This window comes from Pelophylax lessonae (genome assembly GCF_965119305.1).
Source record: "Pelophylax lessonae genome assembly, chromosome: 6".
In the NCBI taxonomy this organism is placed as follows: Eukaryota; Metazoa; Chordata; class Amphibia; order Anura; family Ranidae; genus Pelophylax; species Pelophylax lessonae.
Genome location: NC_138773.1, coordinates 88,454,893 through 88,473,211, shown reverse-complemented (window position 1 = coordinate 88,473,211; position 18,319 = coordinate 88,454,893). Strand labels below are relative to the sequence as shown.

The following is an 18,319-nucleotide window of genomic DNA, read 5'->3' as shown; positions in this document are numbered from 1 at the left end:
ATAAAAGTGATAAAAAAAAGAAGCACCCCATCCCTCTGAGCTGGTGTGCGGAAGCGCGCGCCTATGTACACGAAGTTCAAACCACACGTGAGTTATCGCCATGATCGTTGGAGTAAAAGCAGTAATATTTAAAGCGCCGCCTATGGCGATTTTTAGGTACCGTATCGTGTTACTGTTCAATGAGCATGCACAATTTTAAAGCATGACATGTTGGGTCTATTTACTCAGCATAACATCTTTCACATTATACAAAAAAATTGTGCTGACTTTACAGGTTTTTTTTTTTTTTTTATTAGTGTACTTTTTCCAAACAAATTGCATTTGAAAGACAGCTGCACAAATACAGTGTGACCTAAAATAATGAAATGACCGCCATTTTATTCGCTAGAGTCTCTGTTACATAGATATATAATGTTTGGGGTTTCTAAGTACAAAATAGCACAAAATAGTAGGGGATTTTTACTTAAAAAAAAAAAAAAAAGCCAGGGTCAGCAAGTAGCTAACAAAACAGGATTTGTGCTTGCATGTGATTGGATGACCGAAGTGAACACAGATCCTTAGTTGCTAAGCTAAGGGGGATTTGTTTTGCCAAATGAACAGTCTCTACTCCTTTACTAAATCATTGGCATTATTTTCAGTTCACCTTGCAGATCCTGCTGTTACTGGATGTCTTATGAAAATGCTTGTTCCTTGCTGTCTGTGGCTTCTATACTGTAAGAAAGTGGCCACACTTGCATATCAGTGAGAGTGAAATCATATGACCTAAACTGCATCCATGTTCTATGTCAGTGACTTTGCAAAGCAATAGACCACTGATTGCTGACCCTCCTTGTGGTGCTGTTGTACAGGGGATTACAGGAGGCTGAGATCTCAGCAGGCTGAGGATTTTATGCAACTTAAGATCGTTGTGTTTTTTATTTTGTTATAGATAGCTTGATTAAATGGTGTCTTTATATTTGCAAAAAGGAAATAATATTACTGCACAGGTGATAATAAAAAATGATTCCTAATAGATCCCTTATCGCCTTCCCCTCTTGTCCCTACCCTCCCCTCTCCCCCCTTTATCCCCCATTTTTTATTTTTTTTTATTTTTTCGTCTGTTTGTTTGTCATGTCTCGTTTAGTTTTGTTATATTAAGTCTGTCTTTATGATTTGATGTGAATTTTGTTCCATATATAAAAGAAAAATGGAGGCCATAGCGTATTCAGATATAAACAATCATCTAGGATAAAAAAATGGTTGAGATAGAACAGATCCAAGTAGATGAAATGGTAATTTGTATTATAATTTTTTTTCCTTGTTGATGATAAATGTGGTGATGATTGTAAATTTTGTAATTATAATAAAGAAAGTAAATATAAAAAAAAAATAAAAATAAAATGAAGCTGCCTGTGTTGGGATGGGTGCATAGGGAGATTGGGAGAGAGCTGGACGGGGGGGGGGGGGGGGGGGTTGTTTTTTCTTTCAATCAGGTTTCACACACTGTATGCCAAGACCAAACTCCCACAGCTGAAACCGGAAGAAAAAATTAAATCTAGTAAATCTAGCACAATGTATACTTTCTGAAAAGTATATAAATCTTAAGACCACAGATATACCAATAAACATACGTATGTAAGGAGATTTTTTTTTATCTCTGTTTATCATCTGAGGCTGTTCACTTCACTGGGTAAAGAAGAGGGTTTACATCCACTTAAAGAAAGACGTTTCATTATACTAATGAAGATATTTTTTACTCAGTGCACAAATAATGTCAAAGTAAGTTTTGGTAGTAGAATAGTAGTGAGCCAGTCTCAGACAGGAAGTTTTGGGGGCGTTTGGTACACAAACTGCTTACATCTCCAGAACCCCACCAAACACCTGCTGCTTACCAGTCCTTAGATGTGGTGGCTGTGTTTGTTTTCTTTTTTCAGGCTAAATAAAGTTGCTTTTAACCCCTTGACGCTGACCCAACACAGATATGCAGCCCCACTGTACTGGGCTTTTTTCTGTGCGGCCCCATATTTTTGTATCTCCCTTTGTCACACAGCGCACTTCCAGCACAGAAATCTTGGCCATTCATGGAAGTTTATGTGCAACGTGTTGGCATTAAAGGCCACTCTGTTTGTTGCTGCACATATACGGGCAACTTGAAGTTAAGGGAGATGTACAGCGGAAGCTCATTTTGGCTGTATATCGCTTATGGATCACAGGAGTGAAGTTCATTCTGCACTCCTGTAACCTGTTTTCTGAAGTCCGCTCTCTGCTGACGTCAAAGATGTCGGTCCAGGCACCGCGTCATGATTACGGAGTCGGGACCTGCCAGGTGCCTGGACCGACACCTGGCTCAGCCTCTCAGCGAGCAGCTGAGAGCCTGAGCCCGGCTTCTCCCCGCCCCTCCGCAGTTCAGCGCTCCAATGAACAAAGAGGAGGCCAAGCGGAGAGCTGCTGACTCAGTCGGTGTTCGATCGCTCGGTTCTCAGTGTAGAGGCACCAGGGGACAGGTGCAGCATCGGATCGATGCTGCGTCCACCTAGGTACGTATAAATGGGCAATAACCCCATACTTCTCTTTTAAGTACAGAAAAATACCTGTTGATTATGTCAGAAGTCAAGTGTGCTTGTCGTTTCCGGTATACAATGTGTCCATCTCAAACAATCTTATCTGCTTATTCTGTAAACTGCAGAAGCCGGCCCCACAATGTAATGTAGACAGGGGAGGTGTTCGTAGTTCTATTGGGGAGCAGCCTAGGGTAAGAATGCAACGCCTTTACAGATACAGTGCAGTGATTGAGTGTTGTCACCCTAGGACAGTGTTACTGGCATGAATACCAGGTTAATATAAATGGGGGTAAAAAAGACAGAAAAGGGGAACGAATACTGCCACTACCACCAGGGTCTGGTAAGCTGCAGTATTTAACTTTTTTTTTTTTTTTTTTGTCCTTGAGTTTAAATACACTTTAAATAAAATGTATATTTTCACTGCAATGTTAGGAATATCCTCACTGTCCGTAGGTTGAAATAAAAAGCCATTTCAATGAATTAATGACTTGTGTAGCAATATAATATGTTGTATCATTTTGTAACAAGAGTAAAGTTTTCCTTTTAGGCTGGGTTCACACTTATGGGAATTGGATGCAGGGATTGGGACCGGCTCTTGGTTCAAACCTCTCCAGAACGGCTGTGGAGCGCATTGGTTCTTTGCATCTTTGGCTCTATTTCAGGCAAAAATTTGGACTTGATTCGTCCCTGAAATGGAGAACAGGGACGCATCAGACTCCTGCTGTGAGCCGCATCAGTATTAGATATAATTTTTTATTTTTTTTTATCTTGTTGAGAAGCAAAAATAACTCTCGGTGCCCATTCACACTACCGCGACTTGTCAGGCGACTGGTCAGCCTGACAAGTCGTGGTCCATGCAGTGCTACGGGAACCGTTCTAATAGGAGCAACTCAAGTTGCTCCGACTTGGAAAATAGTTCCTGTACTACTTCGGGGCGACATCGGAGCGCCTTGCATTGACATTCATTATATGGCACTTAGCGATATTGCATGATATAACGGAGGGGATTCTACTAAGGGCAGATAATGTTTTAAACAACCACTTTAACTCAACCCTCCCCCCTAGACTGATAATGCTGCTGTCTAAAGGTGCCTCTATTGCTCCTTCATCCAGAGCTGGGGCACTCTAATATAGGAGGTGTGTTATTGGCTATATTACCAGGTAAAAACAAGGAGATTGCACAGGAACATGTGCCATATTGCTTTGCAGTCCCCCATGGTGTTACTTTGCAGCCTATTCATTTGAATGGTCTGAGTGCGCTGAAACTGCGGTACCGTGTGATTTGGTGCCTGCAAACGCACTCCGTTTGGGATCTGTGTTTGGGGTGCCTTTACCATTACACTGGCATCCACATGCAGATCACAAGGGCAGTATGTTTGAATGTGATGCAGGAATTGTCCACAGAATGCGCCTTTCCCAGACTGCGTTCTGGTGTGAAGCAGCCCTGAAAAAAAAAACAAATGCTGCCACCACATCTAAAGATTATTCTGCTTTAGGGCCTCCTCCCCAGGCTCCTCTTTATTAAATGGCACTTGGGTGGAGGGGGTACCTGATTTTGACCGGTACCCACTCCCACTTCCGCTCCGACCTCCTAGACGATCACAGAGAAGGTTCTCCTCTCCCTCCCCTCAGTCGTCTTTGACAAGTCACAGATCCCAGAAGACTGGCACAATGCACATGGTGGCTCATGGATGCGCAGTAGGCACCCAGCTGTGAAGCTGCAAGCTGTCACAGCCAGGTGCCCACAGTTAAGATGCCGGAAATGGAAGACGGGAGATGAACATGGCTGGGGTGTGCACAGTGCTGGATTGTGGGACAGGTGAGTATCTGTTAGGTCAGCAGCTACATTTTTCCTAGCTGCTGACTTTTCATTTGTACACAGGAGACTGGAGCTCCTCTTTAATCTGCAATATATATTACGTTTCTGGTTTAATGCCACTTTAAATAATTTTGCACACAGGACTATAGCTATGCACGTATTTTCAGTATGCTTCATTTGAAGCCAAGTTTTCATAAATGGAGGGGGTTGAACTTCCTTATGTATTACTATAGTTTGCAGCCGTAAGCACGTGGGAAGACGGGGAGTGTTGCTCTGCTCTGTGGGAATGTGAGCTCTGCAAAGCCTGTAAACAGCCGATGAGTCACAGCATTGCTATGTCACAGTGATTGGAGGGCCTCCCTCAGTGTGGCTTCCTTCTGTGTAAGCGAGTGGGTGTACTCAGGCAATGTCTTTACAGGGAACAGGGCCTCCTCCAGCGTATTTACGCTTTAAGCGTCGTTCCAGGTCGCTGTCTCTGCACCAGGTGAGGACCCCAAACTACTGCAGGGTTAGGGGTGTCTTGTGGATTTTTAACTTGCTAAAAATTGTCTTCTTTTTCATAGCATTAATGGAGGGGGTCAGAAGAAAGGGATCACAACCATGGGCCTTCTGTTTTGTAGTGTTTTTATGCTTTTTGTTTTTTTTTTTTTTTTTGGGGACTGCAGCCTATTTGATTTGTTTTTAGGTGAACATTTATTTTTGCTTTTAGTCCAGTCATATAGAAAGTTATGGGGAAATATTCAGACATCTTTCTTTTAGATTTGTGGAAATAGTCCACGTTTTTGGGATAAGCTTTTGAGAAATCTATCCTTTTTTATTAGGTCAAGTATGACATAAGTGCTGCTTGACCTGGTAAAGTGTTTTTAGATCTTTCCAAAGCTTACCCTTGAAATGTGCTGCTGCTCCTAAAAAAGAAATATGCTGCATCTGGCAGTGCCCCTCTTCTCGTCTCATCTGAAGTTGCCTAGACATCCTTAATGCTTATCCAAACCCTTTTTCTCTTATTCCAGTGATCCATTCAAAATGAAATGCAGATTTATGGTAACTATCATCCTGTGATGTGTGGCTGACTGGAGAGAATCATACAGAGGTTGCAGCTTCTATTTCCATTGTCATTATGGGCAGAAATGCTTGTTTATATTTAGAAGCGAGATTGCTTGAAGATTTGTGTTTGGTCAGCAAATTAAATGTGAACATTGACTGCAAATTTAGCAGATTCTGGGAAATTGCTGATTATCTGTGTGATGCAAGCCTTTCATGTGACTGTGCTACTGTAATCATCACACAGAATAATGAAAATGTGCAAATGTCACCTTTCATCGTCTTATTGCGATTCTTGTGATTCGGAATCCTTATGTTTACCTTTTTTTTCTGATATTGGCAGTGCATGTGTCTTTTTTCTTATATTCCTTGGTAGGAATATAGGTTTGTCTATTATTACCGCTTTACACAAGTTCCATTTACCTTCTTACAGGTTTCAGTTTCAGGATTTCCCTTCTTGGAAAGAGTTGTGGTATTTATTTAAATCAATCCACACTAATTAGATCACTCTTGGTTTAGCAAAACATTCTGGAAGTTAGAGACCCGAGGACATGACTGTTTTGATCTGAAAAGCCAAACTTTTTTTTTTTTTTGTAGAATAAAAGGAATTTGTTTATTCCAGCCTAATATTTGATGAGGATGAGGTTGCAGTGAATGTAGGAGATTAGCTAGATGAGATGTCTTCCTTTGCTAGTAGAAAGCATGTTAATCCTGCCATTAATTAAAGTGAGCACGGTTTGTTATGATCATGCTTGTGGCACTTTTCCTTTCATTATAAGAGCTCAGCGGCTAGCCAGCTGAGAACATTGCGAGTGCTTAGTAATGACTTTTCTTCATCTGTTTTTTTTTCTTTGTGAATTTCTACTATAGCCAAGGAAATCAACACTTAAAATTCTGTTTAGAGCTAATCCTTAGGATTTAACACATTACAGCTGACATAAAATAGCAGTACCTTTTTAATCTGCAAAATAGTAACCACATTCTGATTTTTTATTTTTTCTTGCTTTCTCCTATGATCTGTTTCTGACCCACTCTGATCTTTATTTCCATATCACAAGCATGCGGGAGTCATCTTTTCATCTTACGAGGGCTTTGCTTCCCAAAACACCCCACTCTTTGCCATCAATGAGGCGGTTTGCGCTTTTTCTTGCCTTCCTTTGTTGGACTTGCCCTCAAGTCATTCGCACACTTGGACCCCCTTTTTTTTTTTTTTTTCCTCCTCCTTTTGTCTCCATGGTTACAGTCTCCAAGTTGGCTGGTTTTTGATGGTTTCCATGGTGACCATCCTTGGGAAATCTGTAGTGTTTCAGCTACATTTTCTTTTCATCAATGATTTAAATGCCGGGTTTGTAATATGCCGTGTGTGACATTGTCATATTGTGAACACGCATGAACCAGTTTCCGGTGTGTGTTTTTCATATTGCCGGGTGGTGTTTCTCGGCCAGTCATTTCTTCATCTCTATAGGTTCTCTTTGGCATTTACGCTAATCAGCTTCTGGCTTTAATTTAATATTTTGCTTAGTGACCAGTTTAGCTGAATTTCAGTTGCAGCTTTTGGTTGACAATCATTTTCCCAAGGTCTGTTCTTACTGTGTATATTCCAGTTATATTTTGGGTACTTTCATGGTAAGTTCCCCTAACTCTGATATTGGATTCACTTTAGACTGTTTTGTCATAGCAGGTTGCTGCTGTATATCTGTACAGTGTTTTGGGGAATGCAAAGAATTCAGTGAATCTGAAACTCTTGTTTTCTTTTACAGTTGCTTTTTCTGCACCGTTCTGTCCTGGTGATTGTTTACAGGTTATGACGACTAATCTTAAACCAAACAAGGCATTAAAGGTAAGATGCTACTCCCATCTGGTTCATAATTGTGGTGCGTTTGGTGAACATTGGAAAAGTGTAGATCTCGTTCGGAGAGGATCATTTTTTATTTATTTTTGTCATGAAAACTGAAAAGTGTTTATATTTTGACCAAGAATAATCAGATTATTAGCTGTTACATGCTCAGTCATGGGATCATTTCCTTTTTGTAATCATGTGTTTATGAGGTAGCTGGCAGAAACTCTGTGTGTTCTTCATAGGGCTATAGACACAGTATTAAAAGGAAAACGTTTTATATTTTTAAAAAAGCAAGCATGCCATACTTACCTGCTCTGTGCACTCTTTTGCACAGAGCAGTCCCTATCCTCCTCTTCTTGTGTTCCCCCATGTGTGCTCCTGGTCCCCTGCTGAGTGCCTCCATAGCAAGCCGCTTGCTTATGGGGGACACTCGTGTGTGCTCACTCCCGAGACCACTGTGTCCATTAGGGCTCTTTCACACAAGGGGGTTCAGATCCGCCTGTCCGTTTTTTTTTTGGCAGATCTGAATGGTCCCCCCATGCATCCCTATGGGGCATCAGATGTCAGTGGAGACATGTCAGCTGACATCCGATCCGATCCGTCAAATCTAGATGGATGGAAACCCTATTTTCCATCCGTCCAGCGGATGGGATCGGTCCGTTCCCATCCGATTCCCCCATAGAGGTGTATGGGGAACTGACAGCTGTCATCCTCCTGCTCAGCGGGCTCCGTCTGTATGAATGGCCGGGGCCATGATGACATCACTTCCCCGCATGCTGCACAGCGCTCTGAAGGTACCTGTGCTGTACCTTCTGCCTTTAGAACCACTTTAAAGGATTAGTATGTTAAAATGTTTGTTTTGGGTATGTAACTGCAAAGTGAGTCACTGAGCATCTTCAGATTTATTTTAGGATTTTGGCGTCAAGATCTAAGCACTCAGATTTCCAAGTCCACCATCTTGTTGCAGCCAGTTGTGATAGAGCAAAGATTTTGAAAAAATAAAAATGGGTAAATCAGAGCAGCACATTCAAACTATTATAAAAAAAAAAAATTGCAAGTAAAAAATAATTTGTAGTTACTATATTACAGAATGTGTGCAGAAAGACAACCTTGAACTTATTTGACACTTGGCTTTGCCCAGTACTTTCATACAACCCTCACCAGCTAGCTGCAAATACTTAGCTCACCTTTGCTGCAACGCTGTTTTGTTCAACTGTGGAGAGTGAACGGATGCCCTTTGTATGCTACAAGTTGCTGGAGTTCTAGCAAGAGTGCTGTGGTCTGCAAATTATATTCTGCACTGTAACATGGTGTGAGTCCTCCATACCCAGAAGAAATGGATATTTTCAGGGCCGTGGAGGGTGGATACCACCTGAGGCAGCCTTTTTATTTGCTCTCCTCCTGCACCATAAAGACCAGTATTGCTGTGCAGCTTGGAGACTGGACATACATGGGGCTGAACTTGCAGTGAGGACAAAGTATCCTGAATGAACAATCAAGCCTTTGTGCCAACATGAGGCCGCCTCAGTTTACCTTATTGGTGGCACAGCCCTACGTATTTCCTTTTGGCTACTGATGCTGCCCTCCTCATTGCGGGAGCATGTGAAATTTTAATATGCTGGATAGGGGGACGGGGTGGTATGGCAGATTAAAGCATACCATTTGCTTTGCATGAGGTGGAGATTGTGACATAATTGCCCACCTTTCCACCTCATACATTTAAAGAATGCTATACATTCATTGAAAAAGTGCAAAGTATTCTCTGAGTGGTGCTCATGCAGAAAGACCAACTTTCTGTGTTCACTAAGCAGACCAAGGTGGACCAATGTAACTATGTAAAAATATCCATAGCTGGAATTCATCTTTAAAGTGTATTTGCACTTTTACAGTCAAACTTTAGGGAAAAAAAAAAAGATGGATGTCTCAGGTTTCCCTCGTAAACACACAATGCAGAAGCCCAGCTTCTAGCTCTTTAAACTGGTTCTAAAGCCTTAAATATTTTTTTTTAACTAAACGCATTCTATGCATTAAGGTAAAAAACCTTCTGTGCTGCAGGATGCCCCCAGCACCCCCTATATTTTCCTGTGACTGATCACTTCCTCTCTGAGCAGATTGATAGCAGCAGGAGCCATTGGCCTTTGTTGCTGTTATTGAAATGCTCTGACAGGGGGACATGGCCAAGCTGCCTGGTCTGTGTCTGTAAAAGCAGACTGGGCGGCTTGGCAGTGCCCACATAGGGAAATGCTTTCTTTGGTGGCACTCGCATTACAGGAGGAGCCAAGAGTGCCAACGGGGCACCTCAGATGAAGAGGATCAGGACTGCTCTGTGCAAAACCATTACACAGAGCAGGTAAGGATGACATGTTTGTTATTTTAATAAAAAAAAAACTGTAGCTAATGTCACTTTAACGCTTTAAGACAGATACGCCACAGACAGGGCTAATTATGGTAAACAAGAACTTCCCAACCCCTCTGGATAGCAGGGGAAAACTTCAGTTTTGGAGTTTTCAGAAAATGGCAATTAAAAGTAATTCATGCACTCTGTTTTTTTCTGTAATGTAGGAAAGGGAGAAACCACTTGTCAGTTCTTCCACTGTCAGCCTCCGTTTCCCTTTGGGGATATTAGCTTTACTTTCTACCCTGTTGACCTAACAGAATAGTCTCTCCAAAGTCTGGGAAATTCATTCTCAGGCAGTTGTCACCGTAACCGTTTTCCCCAATAAAAGATTGGGCTTCTGTTCCTTTAATGGTGGCAACTCTGAATTTAGGACAAATATGGTAACTCTCCCTAGGGATGACGTACACAGCAAAAACTTAAACAGGATATCTAATCCTTCTCTACTCCTATGAAAAATAAAAACATTTTAGCTTTATATGTGTTTAAAATGAAAGTTCAGCCTAACACTAAAATCTCTAAATCTACTTGCAGCCACAATCTAAGACTTAACCTATCCCTTTAAAGAATAAATCACTATACATACCTTTTCTGAAGGCACTTCAGTCCGGTTTCCAATGGTGGAAGCTTTGTGCCGGAGACAGCCGACAACAGCTGGAAAGTGCCGTCACCCCTAGAGTTACTATGGGGCTTCCGTTGTCAGCTGCCTCTCCTGCACACGCTTACACAGAGAAGCCGCCGCTGAAAGCTCAGCGTGGGACCGGACCGGCTTCAGAAAAGGTATGTATAGCGACTTTTGCTTTACCGGGCTAGATAGGTTAGTCTTAGATAATGGGTGCAAGTAGATTTAGAGAATTTAGTTTTAGGCTGAACTTCTACTTTAAGCTCTGATTCACATTGAACGTGGCTTTGAAATGCTGCGACTTCATGATTTAAAAGCCGCATTTCAGTCCAACTTTTAGGGTAACTTGAAAGATTCATGCACAGATGTCTATTGAAGTCGCCAAAAGTAGTGCAGGAACTAATTTTGGAAATTGGTGCAGCGCCACAAAGCCGGCGTCACACAGTTTAGGACGGTGCCATTGCTGGCGATGGGCTGCGATTTGACATGTTACAACGTGCCGATGTGAACGGGGGCTAATTGTATTTTCTTGTTTGTTCAATGAAAGACACAGCTGAATCAACTGGGCTGCACACCGGGTCCACTAAAAAGCAATCTAGGGTTAGTACCACCCTTTTTTTTCCGAGCTTCCATTGAGGAAAGATGCTTCTGCCTCCGCTTCTTGATTTGAGACTTTATGAGATTTAAAGCTTTTGCCCTCATGTTGTAAAGTGTTGCGCAAACTGTTGGCACCATATAAATCCTGTATAATAGTAATAGCTTTGTTCCTGTTTTGGTGACAGGCGTAATATCCTAGAACCTTTCAGGTCTGGCCATCTAGCAAATGTGGACCTCTGATAGCCGAGTTCAGTCTCCACTCTGACAGCCCTGCTTAAAACTTGTCCGAGGCATGAATAACAGCCGTTCACTGGGGAAGGTATATGACGGTGCTCGAGTGGTCCTTGAATAATCACAGTGGTCATTTAGATCCCACATAATAAAAGCAGGAAATTTTTAGTTATTTTTCTTGTAAAGGTTTTATTTTTGGCCATGGCCAATGGGCTGAATCAAGGCAGATAAATAAAATCAATTCATACAGTCCTTTGCAGTCCCCTTTACAGCAGAGCACAGACAGTTTTCAGCTTCTCCTTTCATTGTCCATTCACCGGCTGGGGGGTGATTAGGAGATGATCTTTGAGATTGGTCTTGTGGCCTTCTGTTACCTGTGAGTCTGTGACGTATCCCAGAATGGTGCGGGCAAAAAAAACCAGGAGGCTGAACGTCTGCTCAAATCACCATGGGAGAAGGTACCTATCAAAACTAGGTACCCGCTGCCCCCAAAAAATGATAATGTGCCAAATGTGTTAGAGGAGTGTGGTGGGTGGGGGGGGGATATAAAGTGGAATTTCTCCTTTTTGGGTGAAGTTCCACTTTAAGTCCCAGAACTGGATGGGCAATAATATAAATCCTTTAGCAGGTAACACTTGTATGTATTTTATTTGAGTGTTTCAATGTTTGCCTGGAGTTGAGCTTTAATATTCTTCTAATTGTTCTGTATTGGCAAATCCTTTTTTCAATGTGCAATGTAAAATGTTATAACGTGTTTAATACTTTCTTGGCCTTGGTAAGAATAACATATTTTCCAAATGATCTGTTTCCACCAGTCAGGAAATGAAACCCATGAAATGAACTTTTCTTGAACTTTGTCTTTATAATTTTGCTCTTAGTGTATTGTGGAGTATTAGTCATTGTGGCATCTTTCTTTTTTTTATGTTCAATTCATTCTAAATGCTTAGATTTTCATAACCATAAAATAAATATTAAACATGTCATACTTACCTGCTCTGTGGAATGATTTTGCACAGAGCGACCCCAAACCTTCTCTTCTGGGTCCCCCGCCGGTGCTGTGTGCCCCCATATCAAACTTCTTGCTATGGGGGCAAACCTGTAGGCTTGCTACCGAGCCATGCTGTGTACCTCCTGTAGACACACGGTGCGTCTCTGCTCTCCCCCCCCCCCCCCCGATCCTGTCTCACAGTCCCCCACCGGTGCTGTGTGCCCCCATATCAAACTGCTTGCTATGGGGGCAAACCTGTAGGCTTGCTCCCGAGCCATGCTGTGTACCTCCTGTAGACACACGGTGCGTCTCTGCTCTTCCCCCCCAATCCTGCCTCACAGTCCCCAGCCAGTGCTGTGTGCCCCCATATAAAACTGCTTGCTATGGGGGCAAACCTGTAGGCTTGCTCCCGAGCCATGCTGTGTACCTCCTGTAGACACACGGTGCCTCTCTGCTCTTCCCCCCAATCCTGCCTCACAGTCCCCAGCCAGTGCTGTGTGCCCCCATATCAAACTGCTTGCTATGGGGGCATACCTGTAGGCTTGCTCCCGAGCCATACTGTGTACCTCCTGTCGACACACGGTGCGGCTCTGCTCTCTCACCCCATCCTGCCTCACAGTATTTGATTGACAGCAGCCAATGGCTCCTGCTGTACCTGGGTCCCTGTGAGAGGAGGAAGAGGAGGCCAGAAGCTGGGACAACACTGACAGGCTCAGGTAAGTATTTAGGGAGGGGGAGGAGAATAGTGCAGTGTTTTTTTTTTACCCTATGCAGGGAATGATTGAAGGTAAAAAAAAAAAACAGTGCTTTAAAACCACTTTAATTTTGTCACTAGAAGAAACCGCATGTTGCTTGTTCTACTACACAGGAGCCAAACATGACAATAGGGCTCATTGCAGAGTTAGAGTGAGAACTACAAGGGTTATTTTGATAAAAAAAGATAACTGATTTGAACCTCTGTAAGGATGCCTAACTGTTAAAGTACTGTGGGATTGGAATTGAGTCCATGACATAATTGCCAGTTGTCCCATATTTGACAATAAAGTCAGTATCTTCAATAATATATGGACATTGTGATAACCGTTGGTCTACCTTTTGCAGGTAAAGAAGGAGGCGGGAGAGAACGCCCCAGCACTGAGTGATGATGAACTCGTGTCAATGTCTGTACGGGAGCTAAACCAGCACCTACGTGGTCTCTCAAAAGAAGATATCATCCGCCTAAAGCAGCGTAGGCGCACCTTAAAAAACCGTGGCTACGCTGCCAGCTGTCGAGTAAAACGTGTCACTCAGAAAGAGGAGTTAGAGAGGCAGCGAGTCGAATTGCAGCAAGAAGTGGATAAGCTAGCGCGGGAGAACTCCAGTATGAAGCTTGAGTTGGATGCTCTACGTTCTAAGTACGAAGCCCTCCAGACCTTCGCCCGCACAGTTGCCAGGGGACCTATCACCCCAACTAAGGTTGCCACCACCAGTGTCATCACCATTGTGAAGTCTGCTGACATATCAGCATCCATACCATTTTCTGCAGCATCCTAGTATCTACAAAAGGAGAGAACTAGCTGCCTGTTCTAAAAGGGACTTAATGGGATTCACTTGCTTTGTTTCTCGGTTTCTTCCCCGCCTATCCACACGTTAGGCGTTGCCTTTTATTCCTTTGCCCATCCCAACATGATAACAGCGCTAAGGCCTTGATGTTATTGTGCCAGGGAATTTGGCTCGTTGCATTGGATAAGGTTAACTGTCTTAATTTTAATTCATAGGACTTTCATGTGCATGTTTATTGGACCTTCACAGACCCTTCATAAACAAGCTTAGGAAAGCAGTGGAGATTTCACCCAACCATAATTTATTTATTTATATTTACGTATTTAGAAATCTGCTGACTGCCTCTTAACGCAAAAATATATGTAGTACTCCATCTGTAGAACCATCACATTTTTGATGGTACACTTTGTATCAGTATGTCGCCTAGCGCTATTTGGAGCAGTTTAGACTGCGATAAAGTGGTTTCAAAATGGCCTTTCAAATCAAACTCAGGATTTCTTTAATGGTAAAATGCATTGTGCTACTCTACTATTTAGTACCCGTCAGTACAATTCTCAATTGGTATAAATGCATATCTTACAGGCGCAGTGAAGAGCACCTGTATGAAAGAGTTGATTATGGAGTTATGTGATTGACTAGTTAAAGGTGGTCAAATGCAATAGATCATCTTATCATTCAACTGTTAGGCCAGTGAGACTATTTTATACAGTTTATTTAAATTTACATTTCTTGCAGAAGAAGGTTTTGGGCTTCCCATGTGGCTTTCAGTTATGCTGTTTTTACTGACTGCTCAACTTTTGGCCTGGTTCAGAAGAAAACAGTATTATGGCTGGGAAATTGGGAAGGAAAGTTAGTTTTTATAACTTAAGGTCTTGTTGGTTTAGGTATGTATGGAATTGCCTATTGTAGAGAATGCTAAGGAAGGTTTTATGGTGGTCCCCGTACGTGTTTGACAAATATTTTTAAGTTTTAAGGTATGTAGCCTTCTGTAGGTTGACCTGTAGTTTTATACTTTTTTATAAGCTTTGTATTGAATAATGAAATATTGTTTCATTTGAGTATCAATGAAGGTTATTGGTAAAAATGTGTGTCAAAGAAGATTTGAAAACAGAAAGTTCTCGAAGGTATTATGGGCTGGTTTCCGAAGCAAAAGATCCTTTTTGGGATTCTTTGACTTGGCACTTAGTAGGTGGCGGTAAACTTATTTTTATTGTGGCATGTCTTGACTTGGATTGACCACTGCTGTACTGGCAGAGCAGAGCTGATCAAATCTTTTTTCCAAATGACCAAGGCTATTTTTTTGCAAATTTTGTAACCTAGCAATGTTTAAAAGGTATGTTAAGGCTGGCTTCACACCTATGCATTTTTCCTGTCCTTTTTATATTGCTTTGGGCAGGTGAATTGACATGCTTTGCAATACCCATGAAAAGCCCTTATAACGCATGATACCATATCCGATAACGGGCATGAATTTTTTGGGCTAACTCACGTCAACTGCACAGATGTGATTTGGCACCAATTAAAACAAAGGCTAACCTATGCAAATGCATTTATGTTCACTAAAAGGTACAAATTAAAACGCATAGGTGTGAAATAGGCCCTTGATAACTTAAACATTTAGGTTTCAAAACAATCTTTAAAAGATCTATCTTGTTTTGATGTGAGAACGTGAAATAGATTTTTGGATTAGAGGTCGCTCATCTGATTATTCCTTCCCCCTTTACAGTGATAAATAACAATAGAGAAATCAACGGAATGAAGAGGGTAGAGGATTTGAGAAAAGCTTAGAAATCTATTGAAAGGAAGACTTGTACAGGGAAGTATTACAGAAAAAAAAGTCAACATTTAGTCCCAGGGTTATAATTTACCTTTTAAAAGAAACCCTCTTACAGAACACCTTTATTAACTCTGAAAGCTGTAACCCCCCCCCCCCCCAAAAAAAAAAAAGCAGGGAGAGAGGGCAAAGAACTAGTCACCAGTATTGCCTATATCCCCTTTATAGTTGATATTTGGCGATTACAGTCTACCGTGTCTAGTAGTGCAGTATTTCTCTGTATGAAGATTGCCTTGTTGGTAGACCACAGGGCCCAGCTTCCTCATGTCAGGGCCTGGATCCAGCATGGAAAACAGTACAGTAGTGATGTCACCAAATCTTTCTAGATTTCTCCTAAAACTAGCAGTCAGCAGTGCCTTAGATCTCACACTGCAGATATACATCTATGAGTCTACAGAACAGAAGTGCCGAGGCACCCTTGTGTACCAAGGTGGGCACTGCTTTATTTCAGGAGGAATTCCAGACAACAGATACCCTTTTTCAGGGTACCACGTAGGCACACATAATGTTTGTAGATGTTCCCTTTGACATAGGAGATCTTCGCTTTTAGTGTTCAGTACCAATTAAGCAGAAAGGTTTGCTGCGGTTGATTTAGTTACAGGTAAATTCCCAGATTGCTTTTCAAGTCTCTTTAATATGTTGATGTTCTGTTTTGTGGAAGGGCTTAGCATCTGACTAAAGGGCTGTTGAACAGACAAGTCAAATCGAAGTTCCAGAATGTGTTTAAACCATGTGGCAGTGTTTTTGTGCTTTGATTGCTATGAATTTGGTGACGTACTAGGTGTAAGGAGTCTGTGCTCGTTTTGTAGAGTATCCAACAGGTAATAAAAAAAAAAAAGCCAATCATTTTTAGCATTAAACTTCAGATCCACCAGCAAAACCTGTTTGTGGTCATCTTGCTGTTCATTAATGACCATTTCATATCTCATCTATCCAACCTTGTACACTGAAGGTTATTAGGCTGGCAAATGATCTTGCTGATTCCTCTGGAGAAAGAACAATGCTGAGCTGACTTTCAGTTTCTTCTCTGCAGTATTCATGTCCTACATACAGAAACTGAACATTCTAGACCTTTTTTCTGTTTAACGCTCAAAGCTTGTCTTTTAAATTTGTGATTGAACCTCTAAGGCTCAGTAAGGCAAAGTGCAGTAACTCATAGCAACCAATGAGGTATGGTTTTTGGTCTGACTGGCCTGCTGCTGAAGTCTCAATAGCATCAGCTGGGTATGATGCTATTACATAAGCTTGTTAACTTATCTTTTGCAGCAGTTATTACTTTTGTCCCTTGTAATCATTCATCTGATATGAGAGTTACTGAATTTACATCAGACCATTAATTGCAGTCATCGCAGCATCTGTACTGTAAGGCCTCATGCACACTGATTTCTTGTAAATGCTGTTTATCCTGACAGGAGAAAATCAGCGCTATGCACCTAAGCTACATTAATTCTAAACCATGGGAAGAAAATTCATCCCTATTCCTCCAATCAGGGAACCAGGGATGAATAATGAGGGATTTCAATGGTATCTGGCATAAATAAACATATCAACTATCAATAAAAATATTGTCTTTTATTATTATCAAAAAAGCATAAAAACAAGACAAATAGCTATAGCATAGAATGCATCATGTCATATAGTATATCTCGCTACACGTGTAGTGAGATATACTATATGACCCAAATGGCTATACCATAGAACAGGAGTTCCCAAACTGTGGGTCGCGAGCTGTGTTTGAGAGGGTCGCGCTGAGACGGAAATCACTGATAGCGGGACCACTTAAATTGTGCTGTGCAAGCCAGCACAAATTACAAAGAGCCAGAGCAGTCAAATCGCGATGGATTCAGGACCCCTCCCACGCAGTTTACGGAGGCTGGTCTGCATTCTAGCGAGGAGGATACTTGCATCAGTGAATACTTATCTGGGCTGTTATGCAGGTTGTAGGATATGTTCATGGGTTGCAGAGCCAGCTCCTCGGTCATGCTGGCAGGAGAGGTGGTGACTAGACTAGAGGCAGGATTCTCTCAGCTATAGCGGGCAGAGACGACAGCCTCGGTGTAATAGGTGGACCAGGTGGTGTGTCAGGAGTTCATGGCAGCTTCTATTTTTAATTTAACATCCCCCTCCCTTTAAAATATGCATTATTACTATTATTGCATTTATATAGCGCCAACAATTTCTTTAGTGCTTTACAATATTCAATTACAAGCAAGTGGGTCATGAAAAATAACTGTATTCAGAAGTGGGTCTCGGCCCAAAAAAGTTTGGGAAGCCCTGCCATAGAATGCATCATGTCATATAGTATATCTCGCTACACGTGTAGTGAGATATACTATATGACATGATGCATTCTATGCTATAGCTAACTGTCTTGCTTTTATGCTTTTTTGATGCTAAATAAAAGCCTATATTTTTATTGATAGTTGATATGTTTATTTATGTCAGACACCATCAAAATCCCTCATTATTCATCCCTGGTTCTCCGATTGGAGTAATACGGATGAATTTTCTTCCCACTGTTTGTTTGCACACCTTCCCTTTATTAATTCTAAACCAGTTTAGGTGAGTTTAGCAGTTTATTTAATTGGCCAGAACTTTGAATTATTCTGACCATTGAAAAAAATAAATGCTGAAGTGCTAAAGGCGCCTAGCATTTTGCGCGTTTAACAGCGTTCAGTGTTTTTTGTGCTCAAAATTCCCTCTCCTGAATAGGATTTCAGAGCGTTCAGAAAACAACCTTTAAACTCCCCTGCTAATAAACTGCTAAAGCCTAAAGATGTCCATGTGTGCATGGACACAGGATAGATAAAATAGTTCAAGGAAGAAAAGGGGGAAGTTCAAGGAAGAAAAAAAACATTTAAACGCACAAA

The 18,319-nt window shown here is 41.7% G+C and overlaps 1 protein-coding gene across 4 annotated transcripts in view; it reads left to right on the top strand.

Annotated features, from left to right (window-relative positions):
• The window catches only part of MAFK (MAF bZIP transcription factor K), a 63,732-nt gene extending 48,337 nt beyond the window's left edge, over positions 1-15,395 (top strand). Inside the window, exons 1-4 of one of the 4 annotated variants that reach the window (XM_082262425.1) lie at positions 4,753-4,843; positions 5,370-5,400; positions 7,161-7,240; positions 13,175-15,395. In XM_082262425.1, the coding sequence (XP_082118551.1) occupies positions 5,388-5,400; positions 7,161-7,240; positions 13,175-13,606 (525 nt within the window). In that variant the 5' untranslated portion in view covers positions 4,753-4,843; positions 5,370-5,387 and the 3' untranslated portion in view covers positions 13,607-15,395. Of the gene's footprint in view, positions 1-4,638; positions 4,844-5,369; positions 5,401-7,160; positions 7,241-13,174 lie in introns of those variants that run through there. The other 3 variants (XM_082262428.1, XM_082262427.1, XM_082262426.1) reach the window with 3 other exon arrangements.
• The last annotated feature ends 2,924 nt before the right edge of the window (positions 15,396-18,319 follow it).